Raw genomic sequence first — 20,398 nt, 5'->3', positions numbered from 1 at the left:
GGTCGTATGACATAAAGGAGTGGATTTCTGCCCCCCCCCCCCCCCCCCCATTTGGTCATACCCTCCTGTAAAATCCTCTGTTTTAAAGCTCTCGTTTCCATACTTACAGCTTCTCTTCCAAATAAAAAGATTCGAACATAACAGCAACATTAGTAGTAGACTTGCAGGGGTCATTTTCATCCATACTGGAGGGTTTTGGCTAGGCTGCTGTTGAGGAAAACACACAAAAAAACCAACCTGAAAATGAATCCTACTCTCCCTCTCTCATTCAGAAAATCCGTAAGTTGAAATCCTTTCTGCATCAGCAGTGAACTACTGTATTGCTTAGCTGGTGTGTTGATTCTGTTTTTTTGTCTTGGGAAACATGAGACTTGGCGTAGAATGTGTGTGTTGGAGAGCACAGTGTCTTGGACCATGCAGGGCAGAAAAGGGAAGATGTACGGCTGGAAACCGGGCTGGTGCTCTCCTTAAACTTGGAACATTTATGTGACAGTTGTTCAGATGTCCAGTGTTGGGGATGGGTGGGGACACGCTTAAATTCATGTTCTTTTATTTTTTTTTAAAAAGGCTGGGAGGGGAGAGAACAGATGGGGACTGGTTGCTGCAAAACTGTGGGACAAACCCTGTATGTGTTTGGGCTCCATATAAATTGCACCATTAATGGATGGATGTTCACTTCCATGGGGGCAGCAGCCGTGCTGCCATCACAGTGACAACCTGTTACTGTGCTGAGGTTTCCTTCCCTTCCCCGATAAAGGCTTGACCTTGCAAATTCTCTTCCCTGGCTGACCAAATCCCAGAAGTCGGGTGTCTAAAACAAGCTTGCTGCATCCCAGTCACCCGGTGCCTGTTCCAGGGAGGGCGAGGATTGCGCTTGCCTGCCTTAGCTGAGCGGAGACTTCAGTTGTGGTTGTCTGACAAGAAAATGTGGTTTTCCTTTTCCTAGGGGCTGTGGTCTTGTTCTCTTGACTCTAGCAAACTGAAATGCTGTTGTAGTTACGACGATCAAAAGACATTTTTCTGCTCTGCTTGTTTGGCCACAGCTGCTGAAGGAGTTCCTTGTCTTGGCATCTCTGCTGAGATCTGATTCCAGCTCTGTTTACTGGAGAGGACAAAACTGTAGCTGAGGCATTGGTACTACTGCCGGCGCTGCAAAGCACTTCTGCACAACCTCAGTCCTCTCGGGAGCCTTGCTCCAAGGTGCTGCTTGGGAAGGACAGCGAGTACCAAATCCCCCGTGCTGTGCCAGATGCAGGAGACGGCCCCTGGGGTGGCACTGCTGCCCGGGGAGCATCTGTCTGGGCAGCCTGCGCTGGCCTCACCCCTAGCTATGGAAGGCAGAGCAGGGTAGCAAGTCTGTGTAGAGGGTGGTAGAAATACCTTCTGTAACTATTTTCAGCAGGGATTTTGGTGTGGGAAGCATTTTAATTTCAATTGTCTATTTCCAGTTTTGTTTCCAAGGCTGCGGTCCTGGTGACTTTGCTTTGGAAGAGCAGTCAAGTGTGGTGAAGGACCAGGAACTTGAGCCCCAGCTCTGTGCCTAGCAAAAGAGTATGTGAAGGAAAGGGATTTTCTGGGAGGGAGATGTGATTGTAGGGTGCTTCTGGGAAGGCGCAGAAGTTTTCTGAGCCTGTTCGGTGTGAGCTGACAGCACTGCTAGGGAGTAAGAAGTGCTGTGGATGAGCCTCTCGGCGTTCCAGGAGACCTCAGCATCTTTTGCAGTAGGTAAGCTTGCTGCAGTTGTAGACTGGAGACTGCTGGAAAGGCAAAGCCGGCTCTGTGTGGAAGGTTGCTTTGTGCAATCCTTGCTCAGCTTCTCTTTGGGGTGCCAAAGCTTCCCAACTGGCTGTGGCATGTATTTTGTGTGCCCAGAGACCTTGGCTTGTTTTCATGCTGTGTCTGTTTTGGAGAACGTTAAAAAAAAATGTAGTTTGGAGGAGAGGAGTCTGTGTTGGGAACCATTTGATTAAATAACCCCAAGCTTCCTTTGCCCTCAGCCCTCAATTAGCACAGCAGTGATCAGGCCTCTCTGACTATCCCTGTGGATTTTAAGTGTGTGGCACACCTTAAACTCTGATGCTGCAGGATTTGCATCCCTAGCAAGGTAAGGAAGTGGGTGCTCTGGCAGCAAACAGCTCAGCTCTTTCTGGATGCGTATTTCTATCTGTATCTGTTCCAAAAGCATGAGGCACTCCTCTGCCTTCGATGATTAACAGCACCTAGCTGATGGTTGGTATAGTGCCATGACAGGCTACATTTCTAGCTTAGCAGGAAAGCACAAAACTGCTAAAACCATGTGAATGACAGCTGCTGCAGCCTGCTGGGTTTGACCGTAGTGTGTCCAATGGCAACATTGGGTGTAGAGGTGTGGCTTCAATCTTTTTTTTTTTCTTCTCCTTATTTTCTTTTTCACTAACCCTTCCCCACTGCTTCAGAAGACTCAAAATGCTTTTTCTAGAAACGAGCATGGCCCAAAGCCAGTATTTTGATATTAGAAACAGGCTTCTTTCCTTGTGCTTTGCTTCAGTATAGCACTGACTTGTTTTCCTGAAAATCCTCTAAAAAAGCCAATTTCAGTATTGGTGTAGCTGTGTCACAGAAGGAAAATACAAAGTCAAAATGACCTCTGAGCTACAGAGTATGGCAAGATCTCAGATATCAAAATTCCGTGTAGCAGCAAGTATTCAGGCAAAACTGTTCCTGACTTACCTTTTGAGAGAAAAAAATTGGTGATAGTTGCTGCCTTTGTGTCACATAGTCCCCTCCTCCCCTTCCTTGGATGCCCTGTAAAAGTTAATTCATTACTGTTTGTAAAGGTCTCTGCATTTCTCTGCTGCCAAATGCCACTGAGGTACCCTGCGCTTCTGTTGGGTATGGTTGTTTGCTTTCCCTCTTGGCAGCATGCTGTGACATGGCCTTCTTCAGGGTAGTAATAATAATTTAAAAAAAAAAAAAAAAAGCAACCTTCCAACTACACAAAATGCAAAGCAACAAAACGTAGACCCTTACTGCTATTGCCTACAAGAAAAACTGGGTTTCCAGTAGGCCACTGGCCTATGCAAGAGGCTTTTTCTCCTGTCATAGGTTTTGAGTCTGAACTGTTGCATGAAAATGCTTTTCGTGTCCTGATATGCTTTTCTGTATTCTGGTAGTTTGTTACAATGAATATAATATATAATGAATATATAATGAAATATATTGGGCTGCCAGATCCTCTTTGTAGGACATGAGGAGGATGCTCACTCTGACCTTCTCCAAACAGGCAATTAAGTATTGAAACTTTCTGTTCGTTTTCTTCCTGCCCCTCCCCATTATTCTAAAATCGTAAACGCAAGGAAAGCCTCAGTTAGCTGAAGTGTGGGGTGAATGAATGCAGTGACCGACATGGTACTGAACTGCTCCTGAGACACTGCTGCAAGGAAGCAGCCTCTGAACGCGGGCTCTGGGAATGCTGCCAGTTTCCATTCCCCTCGGAGCTGGCTTGTGGGTGGAGAGGAGGCTTGCTGCAGCCACTTCACCTTGCTCGCAAGGCAGCGGAGGGTCTGCCCTGCAGTGGAAAGTCCCAAAAAACCTGAATTTCTGTCGGGAGACAGCAGGCTTCCTTAGCATTTTGCTTTGCTCCTACTCGCTCCTCAGGGCATCCTCTGGATGCTTATTTGCTTGAGGTTACCCTCCTCCTTGCACGTTGTGTTGCACAAGTGTGTTGGGTCCCTTTCTGCCATGTTTGGGACAGCTGTGTCTTTTTGGGGGGGAGTGGTGGTTTTTGTTGCTTTGCAGCTCCTGCATGGGGCAGGGCTGGCTGTCCTGCACTTTGCAGGGTGAGGCTTCCCCTTGATGTGGGTGAAGAGGTTGAGCAACACGGCCCAGAAGGCTCTGATTCAGCAGCCTTCTCCTCGCTCTTGCTAATTATTGTGACCCTTCTAATTTTCTTGTCTGCAGCATCTTCTCTTTAATTTTTTTTTTCTTTAAGAGAATTTGAAGAGTCGCAATACAGCTGTCTTCCTAACCTGCAACGCTTAGGATGGACTACATGGGAGACAGAAATGGGCTGGTAGAAATTTAGGAAACTGATGTTTATTACAATTCTCTCCCTAAAGAGCAGACCCTCTGTGATTGGGGTATCTCATATGTGTGAGCCTGTACTAGATTTGCATCAGCAAAAAATAGCTGGGCTTTAATTTTCAGGGCAATAATGGTTGTTTATTGCAATATAAAAGCTTTATTGTGGTTGAATTTTGGGCGCGTGTGCCGATGAATTGGTGGGGTAGGTTTAGTGAGGGGATGGAAGGGGTAGTGGGTGGGGAAAGCTGGCATCCTGATGATAATATTCTCTGTGGGGTCCAGGGAAAATGTGTATGTATTAAAACAATTTATTCTGTCCTGTGATGCACTATGTTTTGTTCTAATAGAACTAGTTGGTCAACGGGGCACCTCCCAAACATTTCCCACTGCTGGGATGGAAGTCCCAACGCTGTCTGAAATGAGTGCAGTGTATTAGCAGAGTATAACTCTGTGTGTATAACATTTTTATCTTCTTGTTTTTAATTGGTCCTAGTTTTCCGAACGTTGCATTTTGAGATGAAACTCTATGGAGTTTTACCTTCCTGGGAAGCGGATGTGGAAAAACTCAGTCATGTTTGAATGCAGTCAGAAGGGGGAATATGTGCTGCTGCCACATGACTTCTTTTATGAAATTTTGTTTTTAAGCTGCAGCAAATTCACAGTAGAAATCAGAAGTCTGGTAGGGAGAAATAAACCGGCTTTCACTTGTTCTCTGTCAGTGCCTACGTGTGTGTGGCAGTGGGTCAGTCTGTACTGCTTCATTAAAGGAAAATTATTTCCTTGATTAAACAGTGGCTTTTGATTACATATCGGTAGCTGAATGCTTAAATGGAGTTGCTTTTAACAAAACTGATACGAGGAAATATGAAGGACCAGCGCCTGAAAGGTAAAGCTTCTTTAAGATACTCTAGCTGGATGCAAAAGACCCTGCCAAACGGTCTTAAAGATGGAATTTGCTTCAAAAGCTAAATTCATCATCTTAAAGGTATACAGCTAATGAAATACATGACACTGTAGCATAAATCTGACTGATGAAGGTACATGGTGAACAAGTCTGGGTTTGTTGTTCTGTCTCAGAATCTCGTGAATGGGCTGGCATCTACGCTTAATTCACTGATCAGTGGGAGGGGGGCAGCTGGAGAATGAGGATGGCAGAGGGGGTGTGTGTGTTTAAATTACTGGGGTGTGATGCAGAAGTTTAATATAGCACAAGGCACAGGAAAATTTAAATTGCTCCTCCAGGAGTGTGCGTTGAATCAGTGGTAGTGCTGAGAATTGAATTTAGGTCTTAATTTGTTGATGTCTTTTTTTCCCACGTACCATCCTTGTAATGTTTTCTTCCTGTGTTGTAACATGTGTGAGAATACTTGGTTGCTTTCCTTAGGAGAGGCTTTGTTGGTAAGTGTGAACTTTACAATTAACTGGCAACAAATGTGTTGGCAGTTCCCTTATAATTTTTGTGGGTTCAAAATGAAATTAAGTGTGGGTTCTTGGCAAACTCCAGCTGGCTGAATCGGTGTGATCTTGGTGATTTGCTGAGAATACTACTGCCAGCCGGACGCCACGCTGCGGCATGCAGCCAGAGCAACGTGGAGGGAGCTATGTCCTAGATCCCACAAGCGTGTTGGCATTTTTAAACACCGTAGCTCTGGCTTGTTTTGAAATACTGTCCTATTTGTTGGTAGCAGTGCCTAAAGACATCTCTCTCTCTGTTGTCGAAATGATTGCAAAGGAAGATACCTCTGGGTTGAGCCTTTCCTGCTGCTGGCGTGTGTGCTGTTTTGCTCCCATGTGTCATCGTTTTAGGTAGAGGCATCCCTTCAAAGGGATGGAGGGAGTGTCACTGCTCCTTATTCTGTCCCTCGTCTGGGATTTAACAAGCAATACTGAGGTAATCCCTTCTCCGGCAGCCATACTCCTCAGGCAGCGATCTTATCTTGCTGTGAAAGCTTGAAGAGATTGGGCTCTTGTCAGTGTTTGGATGGGGGAGATCTGAGGAGCTGTGAGGTGCGGCTGGAAATGACTCAAAGGGAAAAGCATCCATCCTGAGTTGGTCCCTCCATCTGGGCTGACCAGCTACAGCAAAACCAGCCTGGTGCTCTGATCCTCAGCCTGGGCAAGGTCTCCACAGCTATCGTAGCGCCGAGGCGGGCTGAGCTCTTGTTCTGTGTTTTCCCATAGTGCAGGCAGCCTAGTGCTTCAGTTTATGTGCTGCCCTTGTTTAGGGATTTCCTGTCATTCTCCTATTGAGGTGACGGCAGAGACGTTTATCTTGTGTCCCAAATGAAATTTCAGGTCCTAGATAAAGTAATTAATATTCTGCACATTCAGAATTGTATTGCACAATTCTGTGGGCGTGACAACCCTGTTCCAAATAATGTGGCTATTTCTTCTTTTTTTTTTTTTTTATTTTATTTTAAGGAAACAAAAGAACTGGTTGCATTTTGGGGGGTTTTGTCTTGTTTTTTTTCTTTTTTCCCTAGCATCCAGCGAGCTGCACTGGTGGTTCTGGAAAATTACTACAAAGATTTCACAGTCTACAACCCAGCCTTGTTAACAGCCTCCAAATCCCGTGCAGCCAAGCACATGGCTGGCCTGAAAGTCTACAATGTTGATGGTAGGTGAGGTAAAATGTAGTCTCTGAGACTGGGTGGGATGGGGAAGGGCAGGGCTGGCTTTATGCTTTGTTATGCACACATTCTCACCTTTTTGCTTTGCCAAATCCTTGTCTCTTGCTGGAAATCTTCCTAACAGCGCTGAGTTTGCCAGTTCCAGATGACTTTACAGATGTGTTTAGCCCACAATAAGGCTTTTGTCTTTGCCAGGTGAAATGGCCAAGTTTTGGGTCAGATTTAATTATTACGTGGCTTCACAAGCACTTTTCGGCACCACTGCTTGTTTTAGGCAGCCTCTGCTTTTTGTCACCCTTGGGTCATCTCCTTGGTTGTGATAGCACAATAAACACAACTTTTAACCTAAATGAGTTCCCCGGTCGTTTATTGTGCTGCTTCCACAGGCAGCCTTCGGGAAAGTGAAGGAGGCTGATACCAATGTGGGAAGAAGCAACTGTGTAAGCAGCAGTTGCCAGTGAAAGCAACGCTCGTCAGCCTGCAGCCTTAGCACTAAATTAGCTATGCCTGGCTTATGCGTGGCCATGCTCCCAAGTCATCGTGATGCTAAGCAGCTCGTGGAAATTCAGAGACCCATAACTATCCCCCTTAAGCTTTGCCATTCTACAGACCTGCTTCAAACTTTTGGGCTTTAAAGAGGCCTGTGGGAGGGTGGATGGGTGGATCCCTGTAGACACTCAAAGCAGTGAAAACTGGACTTAATCATTTGACACTCTTAAACCCTATCAGTGAAAGCTAGGCTTGATAAGCAGGGTGTGCCCAGCCATCACAGCCTTTACAAAAGTGCACATTCCTTTGATGGAAGAGCTGAAGTTGTGTAGGGAAGCTTTTATGGTGAAGGACGGCTGAAGTCCTGTGACAAGATGTGGTAAGGCACATCCTGCCTGTGAATGCATTAGTATTGAAAGGCTTTGAGAGCTGGAAGGGAGAAGGGACCAAAGGGACTTAGCTGGGCAAGGTGGCTCTGCATGCAGGGTGTGGAGACTGAAATATGAAGAATATCTGTCACATGGAAAAACATGAGACATGATTGTTTTGCTTTCAACAAAGTTTCAGTGCCTTATGGGTGTGGGGTTTTATTTTATTTTTTTTAATTTTTCATGACTTCAGAAGTTTCAAAGACCTTATTCTATATGCTTTCCCAAACCTGATGCAGCACTCCTGAGTCTGTAGAATTAATTGGAGGTTTAGATCCTTACAGTGGGATGTCCCCATCCTGAAAGAGGAAGGGGAAAGGGGGAGGCAGCGGGGAGGGAGAGGGGCAGGCTTGCCCATCGTGTGTCCCCTGTTATCTGGAGTGAAGAAGCACTGAGGTGGGAGAGAACGAGTTGAGTTAGAGAGGGGAAGCAAACAGACTTGCTCTGCACATTTCTAGAGGTGAAATCTTTCATTCCAGCTGCTCGGTGTGGCCTGGTGTGTGGAAAGTGAGGGCTTCCCAATCCTACAGGTGTCCGCACGCCATTCAAACCCAACCGCCTGCCAGGCTGGCTGCAGGACATGCCATTCTCGTTGCTAGCTGGCTTGTCTTCTCCTGCGCTGCAGCATTTCTTCAGGAGGTGGCAGGGTCTCTGTTCCTGCAGCACCTGCTGGGATGTTGGGACTCCCAAGCTTGGAGGAGAAACTGCTGGTCTGGTAGTATTAGTAGCTTAGGAGGTGCTAGCTCACAAAACTTTGTTGGAAGAAAAGGAACCAGAAGCAAGCTCCAGATGTGGCTGGCAGGCCTCTCCAAGTGTCAGGCTCGTGAGCCTGCTGGGAGCTGAAAACTTGTGCCTTCCTTTCTGGGGCAGTACTGGTTGCCTGGGCTGTTCCTTGTGCAATGCCGCTGCCTTTGTGGACATGGAAATCTCGGGCTTAGAGGCATGTCCTTAAGAAGATTCCCGTCCATTTTATAAAGCAGAGTGTAGTTCTGGCTGCAGCTTACCTTGGCATCCTGACAGTCTCTTACACCCTCCATGTGAAAAAACAATAATGCTATTAAGGCAGCCTAATTTGTTGGCAGCTTTTGTATTTGATACCGGAGCAGCCAGGAAGGAAAAACATCTTGCTGTAATCTCTCTTTTATACAGAGTGGGGAGGCTCACCTTCAAAACCAGGATTTTCATCGCCATGCATAGTCAATGAGGCGAATTACAGTTCTAACCCAAATTTTGGAGATGGTGTCTCCCTCGAGTCATATCCTCCATTTTAGGGCTGTCAAACAAAATCTGAAGTGTTTAGATGCTTAAGAAGCTGTGTGAACGCTTGTCCTTCCCACTGCTGCGCTTCAGGCTTCTGCTTGGTACCTGGTTTGTGCTTTTTAGGAAAAAATTATAGAAGTTGGCCTTGCATGAGAACAATGTTAAGCATGTCTGTGCAATTGATTGGCCTTAACCACTGCCAGTTGAGAGTGTGCATTTTCAGAGCAGTTAGTCAGAAAAGCAGCTCTTGGTGGTTTGGAGGCAGTCCTAGACTTCTCTTATTTCCCTCTAGGTAGACCCACCTCTGTCCTCTATCTAAGTAGAAGGGTTGGTAGACTCTTCTGGGGCAACATTTTTTCCTCTCTCTGCCCGAACAGCCAGAGCTGTGAGCTTCATCGGGGAGCTGCAGAACCTACTACTGTATTTTAAGGTCACTAGTCAAGGTCTTGTAGTAGACAGCTCTGTCACTTGACCGTGCGTTACAGAGCAGATTTCAGCTTCCCTGTTCCTGTAGCTGTGTAGGATCTGTTAAAAGCAACAGAAACTGTAATGGCAGATGCTGCTCAGAGTGCCATGAGAAGCTGCTACACATGCAGATCCCAGCCTACCCTATTGGCAGGACTGCTGCTTGGACAGCATCTACCCTTGTGGAAAACTCTATGCTTTGTCTAAAGGTGACGCTGCTGCCTCTGCATCCTGTTTTTCCTCCCTGTGTGTAACTGTCTGGAGTTTGGCTTTTGTTCATTCATCTCCATGTCTCATGATGTTCTTGTGTTTGTCTTTCTCCTCTTTCCAACTCCTCACTTCTTGTGCTCTCACACTGTCTTGTTGCTGAAATGCGGTGTGTTCCAGCTGCCCTTGCCTTCAAACTGAAAACATATATAATGGGTGGTAAGTTGCATCCTTGGCATGTGCACCTCACCTCTGCCTTTGTGTATGTTGTGTGAGATCCTTCATCCCAACTAACTTCCCTCGTCTGTGTGCCAAAGCCCCCTCTCAGCCCGTTACGCCTAGCAGGGTTTCTACCAGAGCTCCTGAGGACTGGGGAAGGGTTTATAGGTTTGGCTGGGAAGGCTGGAGCCACAGAGCACTTGTGACAGATGCTGTGGGGTGCTGGTCTGTCCCAGCCCCAGTCCTGTGGCAGTAACGCTGCCTTTCTTGTCTCCTTGTTGCTCGTCCTCGCCTCCTGAAGGCCCGGGGAACAACGCGTCGGGGCAGTCTCGTGCCATGATTGCAGCTGCAGCCCGTCGCAGGGACTCCAGTCACAACGAGCTCTACTACGAAGAGGCTGACCACGAGCGTCGAGTGAAAAAACGCCGTGCAAGGTAGAGCTGTCCCTTCCTGGGTGCCGTGCCGCTCCTCGGTGCTGTGCGCTCAGCCACGTGGGGCTTGCCAAGCCTGGCGAGAGGGGGGACCCGTGATTAAGGGCTGGGGCTCGGTTGTAAATCTGTCACATCAAAGCAGCATATGAAACCCAGATGTATAAGGGATGGTGACAGCTTGCAACTGGAATTATCTGAAGAACATGCGTAAAGCAGAGCTCATGTATATTATGCAGATAAGCTAATGCAATGTCATGGATTAAGGAACAGTCCAGTGCTTCACAAATCTGTAGTTACTTGCTGTAGGAAATCCCATTATTTTCGCCCATGCTCAGGCTTGTCGTCTTAGTTCAAGTAATCCAGGGACAGGATCAGTGGAGCACTCGGTGTTGCCTGTTCATGGGCAAGAATATTTGTGTTTGCAGACTACTGAAAGGGGCAGTCTGACTGCCCTTTTCAGTGAGTTGGGGAAGAAATACGTGACCAGAAGCGGTTATGTTTTATTTTGCAACATAGGTATGTTTTCTGCCAGTCACACTTAGGCTGCAGAGTTGATGCTTTGTTGAGGTGACCTGAGATAGCGTCTTTATTTGCTCTGGAGCCTAATTACAGTTTGTAGTTAACATACCTAACAGTTTGAGGCAAGTTGCTTGCGGACAGGCACCCCTGAACTGAGCTGTGTTTAGAAGGACTGTGCCGTAACTGGAAGGAGCTGGCTTGTTTTGTGTTTTCTTTTGGCAGTTTATATTTCATTGGGAAAGTGCTGGCACAGTGTCCCCCACCTAGCCTGCTTCAATCTGACCTGTGCTCTGTAGCCACTGTCTTTTGGGCTCTCTTCCAGCCTCAGAGCAACAGGACCTTAAACTTTTCTTTCTGTGCAGTGTAGCATCCTAACTCAGGCACATGTCCCTTGCTTGCTGAGTTTGGTTAGAACAGCTGCTTAGTCAGAGGAAAACAATCAGTCACTAGAAGATCAGGCCAGATGTTTCAAAGGAGGAAGGTTAGAGCTGCAATAAAAAGACACGAGGAGACTAGAAACTGATTTCCACCCCCCACCTCCCACAAGTCAAATTAAACAAAATGGGTAGGGGTCAGGGCTTCTCATGCTGTTCCTTGTATATAGTCTGAATGTGGTATGCTATACCTCTGCCTCTCGTGAGGCAGCTTCCCCTGGCTTTAAGATGCTTTGGATATTGAGGGCAGCCTGGACAGTAGTTGGTGACTTGAATGGAAATCTAGTGTGAAACAAGTCCTGTCTGGAGGGGCAAAAGAGTTTTGTTGGGTGACTCTTTAATTATCATTGCTTTTTCCTCACTAACTGCAGCGTGGCTCCTCACATGTTACTTAGTACTGGGTTAACTTGCAAGTGCCGTATGGCATCTGTTTGCCTTTTTATGGTGTGGTCTTGGTGTTTACTCACCTGTGCCAACACAGGAATGGTTCGCAGAGGATGTCTCTAGCTGCAGCGAAGACGGGAGTCCTGTCACTGTTCCGTGGAGGGGTGTAGAGCAATCATTCGGCAGCACAAGTTCTGTACCTGGTTGGTGTAAATCGGAGCAGACTGCAGCTTGAGAGCACAGATAGTCTTGGAACAGTCTGTGTCCTGGGTCATGCTGTTTTATAGCCAGCCTCTTCCTCACTGCTTGGCTGTCCTTATGCTTCACACTGCAGTACTGTATGCTGGAACCGTTGTTTTAAAAGACATGCATTGAACGCAAGGGCAGCTGTGTCTTGTTTGAGTCATGTAGCTGATGTTTATGCTGTGTTGGCAGAACTAAGTACGACACTCAGGCTTTTAAAGTCTTAATCCTGGTTTATGATCCTCAGTTGCTGGATGGCTTGGGCAAGGAAAGAAAAGCTGCTATCTACCCCTCAGAGTGTCAGTAGAGAAGGTTTTATGTAGATTGCCTGATGGCAGGCAGTGACTCAGTGGCAGAGATGGGAATAGGAGCTTGTAAATCCTGACTCCCAGGCTCTGCCTTAACCACAGACCCATCCTACTTCTCTTGTTATGACTCTTGTTGTCCTGATTTTCTTTCTGCAGGCTTGTGGTTGCAGTAGAGGAGGCTTTCACTCACATCAAACGCCTCCAGGCAGAGGAACAGCAGAAAGCTCCAGGAGAGATGATGGACCCCCGAGAAGCAGCCCAGGCAATCTTCCCGTCCATGGCAAGAGCTCTGCAGAAGTACCTTCGCACTACCCGCCAGCAACAGTACCACAGCATGGAGAGCATCTTGCAACACTTGTCCTTTTGCATCACCAATAACATGACACCAAAGGTAACGCTTTCTCTAATGTTGTTGCAAGAAGGAGGGAGAAAGGGATGGCACATCTGTGTGTGCACGCAGAACACAAAATTGTCAAGGGAGGTGAGTGGAGGTTTTCATAGTTGCTGCCTGTGATATCAGTGCATTGTAGGTTGCCTCAGGTCTTAAAGGGAAGTAACGTTTCCTCTACAGCATCTTTTGTCTCTGTTTATCTGAAAGTGCCTAGGAGATAATTGTTCTCATATGCAGCTCAGCAAAAGGAGTACCAAAGAAGTGTTTGAGATGGTGGCCTTGAGTCACAGGGAATTCTCCCAGGTGGCTCATGGTATAGCAGCATGATGCAGGTGGCAACCTGCAAAGGACCGTTTTTGTTTTGGTTTGATTTGGTTTTTTTGTCCCCTCTGCAGTGCTGCATTTTGGACTGCTTCTAATTACTGCCTAAATCCCTGTCTGTCCGAATGTTTCTAATTTGTGGACCGCTTGGTCAAATGTCAGTTTGCTGCTTCATGCCCTGACTGTGACTGTTGACTTGCAGACACAGAGAGGGACTGAATGATGAGAGAAATGGGTCACACAATCCATCTCCGACTCTCCACCTTCCCCTCTAGAATACCCCACAATCCTAGAGAAGGGTTAGAAATGCGAGAATTTACTCCTGGGCCTTTACACCAGACTTACTACACTAGGAGCAGAAATGCTGTCAAGAGATGGGGCTTAGCATCCCCTCACTGGGATCCACCTGGGACCTCACCCAGGTATGCAAGGGGGAGTTCTGCTGCCATTAAGATTGCAAAGGAGACTTTAAAACACAAGCACTGTCAAACGGCGTTCCCTGTTCAGCTTTCAGTTTTGCAGCCTTAGTCAGGCTGCAAACATGGAAACCTCTGCTTTCCACCTTAGCTTGGCCTGGAGAAGGGAGGGCCAGCTCGTCCATGTGCCTGCCTGGGACTGCGGTTTTGGGATGTGTTATGGGGCTGGTAGGGGAGAAATGACCTCTACTGAACTGCTGTCGGATGGCAGTGCTGAGAGCAGAAGTCAGGGCTATAGCTTTGCAAGCTTGCTGGGATGGACTGAAAGAGGATCTCCTGGTGGTTGTGCTCCTGGGGTCTGAAAAACTGGGAGGGACTGGGGAGACGATGTCTCCTGAGTTACGGAAGCTGAAACAATTTGCAGCATGGCAAGCCCATGCTCGCAGAGCTGTATCTGGGGATGGGAAGAGAGCATCAACGCGGAGCGAGCTGTGGGGCCGGTGCTAACGCGTGTCCCTCTCTCGGCAGGCATTCCTGGAGCGTTACCTCAACCCAGGCCCAACCCTCCAGTACGACAGGGATCGCTGGTTCTCCAAGCAGTGGACTCTTGTCAGTGAGGAAGCGGTCACAAGCGGGTTACAAGACGGCATTGTGTTTGTCCTCAAGTGCTTGGACTTCAGCCTTGTTGTTAATGTGAAGAAAATCCCCTTCATCAAACTCTCAGAAGAGTTTATAGACCCTAAATCGCATAAATTTGTCCTCCGCTTACAGTCTGAGACTTCAGTCTAAGGGATTTTGAGGGTGGGTTGTTTGGGGATTTTTTTTTTTTTTTTCAATATTGTGCTTTTGGGTTTAATTTCCCCAATGCTGACTGAAACTGGCAGATGATGGACCAGTAATATTTGACCATCTGCACTTTATTTGGAAAGGGGAGGGGGGAGTTGAGATATCTTATCTAGAAAGAAATATCTTAAGAGGCGACAGGGTGACTTGGCTCGGTTAGCTCAGCCTTGGAGACAGAACAGATTTATTTTTTTTTTCTTCCTCCCCCCCTCCCCAGCATACTGTAAATCTCACGCTCGCTCTTTCTCCGCACGATTGCAACGTTGGTATTTTTGTTGGAGCGCTGCCTTACGCTGTGTGCGCGCCTGCGCTTTTGCATCTCTGCTTTCACTACCTGTAGCTGTTTCTGAGAGTGCGTTGCTCACCTCTCCGCTATAGAAATCTGCTTCCACGGGGGTGTGGCAGTCCCTGTTCACTCGGAGAGGAGTGAGAGGGCCGCTTCTGTGAGCCACCTAATCTGGAGACTGAAGACTTTTATTCTTTTCCTCCTCTCCATGTGCCCTCTTTTGTCGGTGCTGGACCTGTATGAGCATAGTGGGATGGTTTTGCTCTCTGTGTCTCTGTGAAGTTGCTTGTCTTGAAATGGATCAGCCCATCTTGCAGCTGTTCAAATTTAATTTTTTTTTTTTTTTTTTTTTTTTTAAACCAGTGCTAGTTAGTGAAACTGTTCTGTGTGACACAGATCCCGTTTATCTCTCACCTGCTTCCCGCTGTCCTGCTTGCCTGCATCTTGGTCGGGCACTCCCATGGCTCCCCATTTCTGTCCTCTTCTGTCTGGCTTTCCGAATGGGTTTCTCCAGTCACGGTCCCCTCAGGGTCTGCCTTACCACCGCTTCCTTTTGCACCTGCAAGGGCTGTGTATTTGCACTGGGACAGGGTAGGTAAGTAGCTGGCTCCTCAGATAAATCACAGACCCTCCCTATGTCTGACAGCATCTTTGAGGGGAAGGGGCGTGCAGGCAGGAATGTGCCTCTCCCTCTCTAGCCGGCTTCAAGTGTGTCTGGAGGAAAGATGGGCAAAAGCACTTCCCTCCTTGAGGAGAGGAGCCAGGGAAGGGCGGACCTCTGCCATGTGCACTTGCTTTGGAGAACTGCTGTGCTCTGGAAACACTGCAGTGTGTCCTTCCCCACCGTACGCCTTCAGCTATAGCTAAGAAATACCAAACTATGTCCGAATGTTGAAAACCTGCCTGCCTTTCTTGGCCTTTCTGTACTGCAGGAGCTTCCTCTCGGTGCTGGGATCTGCTCCTGAGAGTTGCAGTTTTGTTTGTAAGGCTGCCTTTGCCCATCAGTGCAGCTTTCACGTGCAACTTTAGTGTCACCTGAGTTTTATGGGGTTTTGGCAGGTTTGCTTTTAACGGTGAGCCTAAAGCGATGTCTGAAGTCTGATTGCTGGCACAGGGCATCGCGTGACTCTCGAGCCAGCTCCGAGGCTGGCAGTGACCTGCCTTCTGTCAGGTCCCTCCGAGACACCCCCAGCTCTGTGGCAGTGGATTTGCATGTGTGAATGCAAATGCTCGATTCATTCTGCCCGGTCTTTTGCCATGCAAATAGCTCTATCAGGCGGGATCTGACCTGCTCTCCATACCGATGTCTTAACACAGAGGGCCCCAATTCAGCGAGGTACGTAAGCCAGTGCCTTTCATTACCAGGCTGCGTTGTCTTCCGAGGGGGGCTGTGACAGCCCCTCCTGTCCCCTTGGCCTTCCCTGGGCTCCTCCAGCAGCTTGTGAGGTTGCCTCCACGCTCTCACCAGCACAAGGTGGGCCGGCTAAGATTGGGGCTCTTGTTAGTCCTGCGTGGCATGGCTGCTGTGGGCTGGCCAGTGCCCACCAGAAGCTGGTGGGAGGGAGCAGCCACCTTAAGCAGGTGTGCTGGGGACAGGGCAGGGGGGTCCAGCTTCTTCCAGCTTCAGCAGCACTGGAGCTGCATGTCCAACAGCACCTGCGGATAGTCCTCTTGGGCTCAAGGGAGCACCTTGGTGAGCGAGGGTCCAAAGTGGTGATTCCCCATCCAAGTGACACTTGGCAGTGTCCCGCACCGTTCTTACAAGTGCATGGTAGTCATCTGGATCCTGCCTTCTCCATGTAATGTGCCAGATGTGGTTGTGAAGAAACTAGATGGTGTGGTACATGACGGTATCAGGCCCACGTCCCTTAAAGGATGGGAAGTAGGTAGAGCTCTCCCTTCTCTAAACTTAGTGTTTGGGTTTCTTTCTAGGTCAGGCTTTCTGGTAGTCTGTATGGGGACTCCGTTATTGACTGTGGCCTTTGCAGTGTTTTATTTTGGAAAAAAAATAGATTGGTTTATTCCTTTTTTTTTTTTTTTTTTTTTAATTTTAAAAAAAAGGAGGGGGCGCATATAATATCTCACACTTGGCTCTCCTAAAGGTGTGTGTATCTGGCTTTTATGATGCGCATAACCAGCAAGGTGGGAGAGACTGGGAGTAGCTTGGGAGACTATGGAGCACTTATGCCTGTGTGGAGGCTACTGCCTACGGCTGAATTGGCTCATTTCTGTGAAGCCAGAACAAGAACCACCTTGCCGGGGGCTTGGGTGTGCCGTATGCGTGAGAGCACCTTGTCACAGGCACCTCTGTAAAACTTTCTTACTTTCCCAGGATTTCCTTTCCCTTTCCTTTTCCCTCCCCCATGAAGGGGTTGTCTGACAGTATCTGCTCAGGAAACTCATGTCTTAATTGCGTTAAATCCTTGAACACATGGAGAACCAGACGGAAGCGGCGTGTGCTCACTCTGGGTCTGCTTCCTCATCTGTGTGCTGTGGTTCAGCGCTGCCTTTTCTGCCTGCCGCTGAAAAGGACACTGTCAACGGGGGCCAACTCCTGCACTAAACGCTCTTCCCTGTGTCGGCAACATGAATGCTTTGCCTGATGAAATCTGAAGGAATGGACTTGGCCTCTCAGTCTCTTTAGAGGTGCAACCTGCTTAAGGGTGAGGACAGACTAAAAGGGGAATCGGGACTCCTGAGTATTCCCCGTGTTTGTTTTTTTATGACATTTTATTTTTCAGGGTCTCTCTTGCTTCCCCTCTCTGTGCAAAATCAGGGGACCACTGTCATACCTACCTCACTGGGGTGTTGTGAGGCTAAACTCAACTTGTCATCAAGTGCTTTGAGATCCACGGATAGATCTGTGGCATCTATAGGAATTCAGACTCTGTATAAAAATACTGAGCGGGGAGAGCAGACTGGTTTGTTTAACTCTGTTTATAGCCAGCTAATGAGTAAGAATCGAGTCACAGGGAACGAAGCTCTGATCCAAATCCTGCAGTCCTTAGTTCTGCAGAGCTTGCCAAGAGTTGAGCGTAAATAAGGCTTGTAGGGTTTGCCAGCCAAGTGCAGGCTGTTTTCCTCTGAATGCCTCTCCTATTCTGCACTGTCTCCTTGCACATATTCTCCTTCCTTTCTCCCAGCCTGGGTGCTTGTACCTGGCTGGGAATTGGGGTTTTTTTTAGAATTCAAGTGGTTTATAAGACAGCCCTGTTGGTGGTGAAGTGGACAATGCCCCCCTCGGAGGAGATCCTTGCACTGGACATCCTTCACTAAAGGCTGAACCATTCGATAGGGTGCTGTGTTGCCTAGCCAGGAGTGGTGTTGCCCCACTCCTCTCTTCCATGTTGGCTTTTTTCCTGTGACTCTCAAGTATGCTGCTTGGATACTTTAAAGGCTTTGGTTTTTTGTTCTGATTTGTTACAGCCTAAATCCAAAGCCATGCTGAGATCTTCCAAAACCAGATGCAGCTAAGACTTTCAGCTATTCCAGAGCAGATGGAAATGGCTGTGGGTTTCCACGAAGGCTGGCTTTCTCTTTCATGGCTAAGGAGTGAAAGATTTGCATTTTTTGCAGCTTCTAGGAGCGTAGGGGCCAATATTAGACCCTTAATATCTTGCCAGTCCTGTCACTAGGCCTGGGCAAAGGTTGCTAGCCTGTCTGTTAGCCTCTCATTGCTGTACCCATCCGTGTGTAGGTCCTGTGGGGCTGCCCCAGGTCTCAGACTCCTTTCCTACTCACGGGAGCAGAGCTGGCAGCGCTCTCAGAAGTGTAAGCATTCTAGCACTCTCCTCCATAGCGTACCAGTCCCCAACCAAGCCCCTGTGGCCAGCTTGGGGAGTTGGGGGGTGCTGCTTGCAACTACCAGTTTGCACCCTGTGGAGGGGAGATGTTGCCACCCACACCCCCCGTAGGCAGCAGGGTGGCTGGGGAGGGATGCACCGTGCGTGAGAAGGTGGTGTGATGCAGCTTGCTCGCAGAGCAAGGCCAGCTCCTGCTTCTGGGGTTGTCTTGGGTGCCTTCAAGAGCAATTCCCCCTGAAGGGGGATATTGGAGAGAAAGGCAGATCTGATTTCAGCCTCTGTCAGCTATTCCTCTGACTTCTGCCTCTAAAAGTTTCCCTGCCAGCAACTTCAGTCACTCCAGCTCCATCCCCTCCTCCCTGTGTTTTTTTCCCCGAAGTTCCCTAGTGAGGCAGAACAAGTATCTGCTGGGATGGGAGGTGCTGGGGCTGGAGTTTGGAGCTCGGGGGCAGCTCACGATAAGGCGCAAGTTTGGGGGAGATCTGAACAAATCCCAACCCTCGCAGAGCCTCTTAACCTTTTCCTTTGGGATGGGGATCTCCATGCAAAGCCTCGGGAATCTGCTGTTGCCAAGTATGCCAAAAGCTGCAGGGAAGCAGTTTCTGAAGCTGGCCCTGCATAAGTAGCTTTTAAAAGTCTTGTTTGAGATGTGCTCATTTCCAGCACTTGCTGCTGAAGAAACTGAAAAGATCCATACTATGCTAAACGTGGAAACCTATTCAAGCCAGTTTCATCTTGCTTACCAAAACTTGTAAACCTGCCCTTTTCAAAGGTAAGACAAAAGTCTTGCAGTCCTTTGCAAAAATGCTGTAGTCTGGTCCCAGACTCCTCTGTTCAGTTGCGCTCGGTTCTGCCCTGCTGTATGAGAGCTGTTCAGGAGATGTGCGCAGATGTCAGTTTTCTCATTCAGCTTGTGCGTGTCTATGTGCTTTTTCCCTTATAGGTGTGTGCGTTATACATGTCTAAAGCCTCAAGCCAGGCTTGGTGGTTCAGTGTTTAAACTGTGTTAAGAAGGAAGTGCTCTTGGGATTGAGCTGTTTGGGTGTTTGTTTGGTTTTTTTTTTTTTTTTTTTAAAAGTAACCCCCCTCCTCTCCAAAACCCAAATTTCTGTTCACCTAAGAGATGGCTTTGGGCCATGAAGTCTCCTACAGGAATACACACCCTCCTGCATTCAGGCTGCTGCCTCTGATAGACGATGACCAAAAGTTGCTGTTTCCGACAGCCGCTCCGTGACCGGTGCGGATCGCTTTGGGATACTCCTGAGCTGGGTCCCCGCCACACCAGTGGTACAGCTGGTGTTATCCGCCCCTCTGCATCCCTCCAAGAGACTGCATTTTTTTTTTTTTTTTTTTATCCCCATAACATACCGAAGCCGTGTGGGCAGCAGGCAGCCAGCCCTGCCCTATGTGTGCTCTGCCCAGAGAGGGAATCCTTCCCTCCGGCTGCTTCCCGGGCACCTCTCACCAGCGCTAACGATGCTTGGGGGTATCTCCTGCGTGCACGGGGGGATGCTGTGGCTCGCTACCTGCACAGACGTAACTGTGAAGGAATCTTACACTCTTCTGTGCCTGTTTCTTTGATTCAGCATTATTGTGTCTTGGGGAAGGGGATGGGAGCAAATGCCCTTCCCTCGCCCTCTTTTGATCACTGTGTAATACTCTTTTTCTACACAAACTGTGTATAGTAAGATGGGTTTTGCCAAGGTTTTCTAATTAATAGACACTAACCAGCATTTCTCTCTCTTTTTTTTTTTTTTTTTTTTTTTGTTTGTTTTCTCTTTGCACATGTGACTTTAGCTGCAATGGTACATGGTCTTTCTGTTCTTTTTCTAATCGTGAACTTAAGTAAGCAAATTCCTGGTGTCTGTGACATTAATGCACTGTGGGTCTAGCCTAGTAAATTGTTCTGTTCCAAGCTGGGTTCTCTTAAGTTATAGCTGGATGGGGTTTTGTTGTTTTTAAACTGAAACATAAAACCGTTTTACACTTTGCATATTTTGTACAGTAAAATTCTGGAAATAAACTGAAACCAGATTTGATTGTCCCACTCCTTCCTCTTATCCTTTCAGACAAAAAAAAAAAAGTCTGGCCTTCAAGCATTCCTTAGCTGTGGCTGGGAGGGGCCCTGCAAACATGTGGTTTAACCTTTTTGAGGCTGTCTTTTTGTCGTTCTAGACCTTTCTGATCTGCCCTGCCACAGTGAAATGCAAACTCATTTATCACTCCTGAAGAAAGACTGGTAGGTGACTGCTTTGAACA

At 47.9% G+C, this 20,398-nt stretch overlaps 1 protein-coding gene across 4 annotated transcripts in view; it reads left to right on the top strand.

Annotated features, from left to right (window-relative positions):
• Window positions 1-20,173, top strand: part of VANGL1 (VANGL planar cell polarity protein 1) — a 47,741-nt gene extending 27,568 nt beyond the window's left edge. For all 4 annotated transcript variants that reach the window (XM_030021039.2, XM_030021040.2, XM_030021041.2 and 1 more), the window contains exons 5-8: window positions 6,546-6,679; window positions 10,062-10,194; window positions 12,236-12,470; window positions 13,736-20,173. In XM_030021039.2, the coding sequence (XP_029876899.1) occupies window positions 6,546-6,679; window positions 10,062-10,194; window positions 12,236-12,470; window positions 13,736-13,996 (763 nt within the window). In that variant the 3' untranslated portion in view covers window positions 13,997-20,173. The remainder of the gene's footprint in view (window positions 1-6,545; window positions 6,680-10,061; window positions 10,195-12,235; window positions 12,471-13,735) is intronic.
• The last annotated feature ends 225 nt before the right edge of the window (window positions 20,174-20,398 follow it).

This window comes from Aquila chrysaetos, chromosome 7, assembly GCF_900496995.4.
Source record: "Aquila chrysaetos chrysaetos chromosome 7, bAquChr1.4, whole genome shotgun sequence".
NCBI classification, from domain to species: domain Eukaryota; kingdom Metazoa; phylum Chordata; class Aves; order Accipitriformes; family Accipitridae; genus Aquila; species Aquila chrysaetos.
This window is presented reverse-complemented; position numbering and strand designations above follow the sequence as displayed.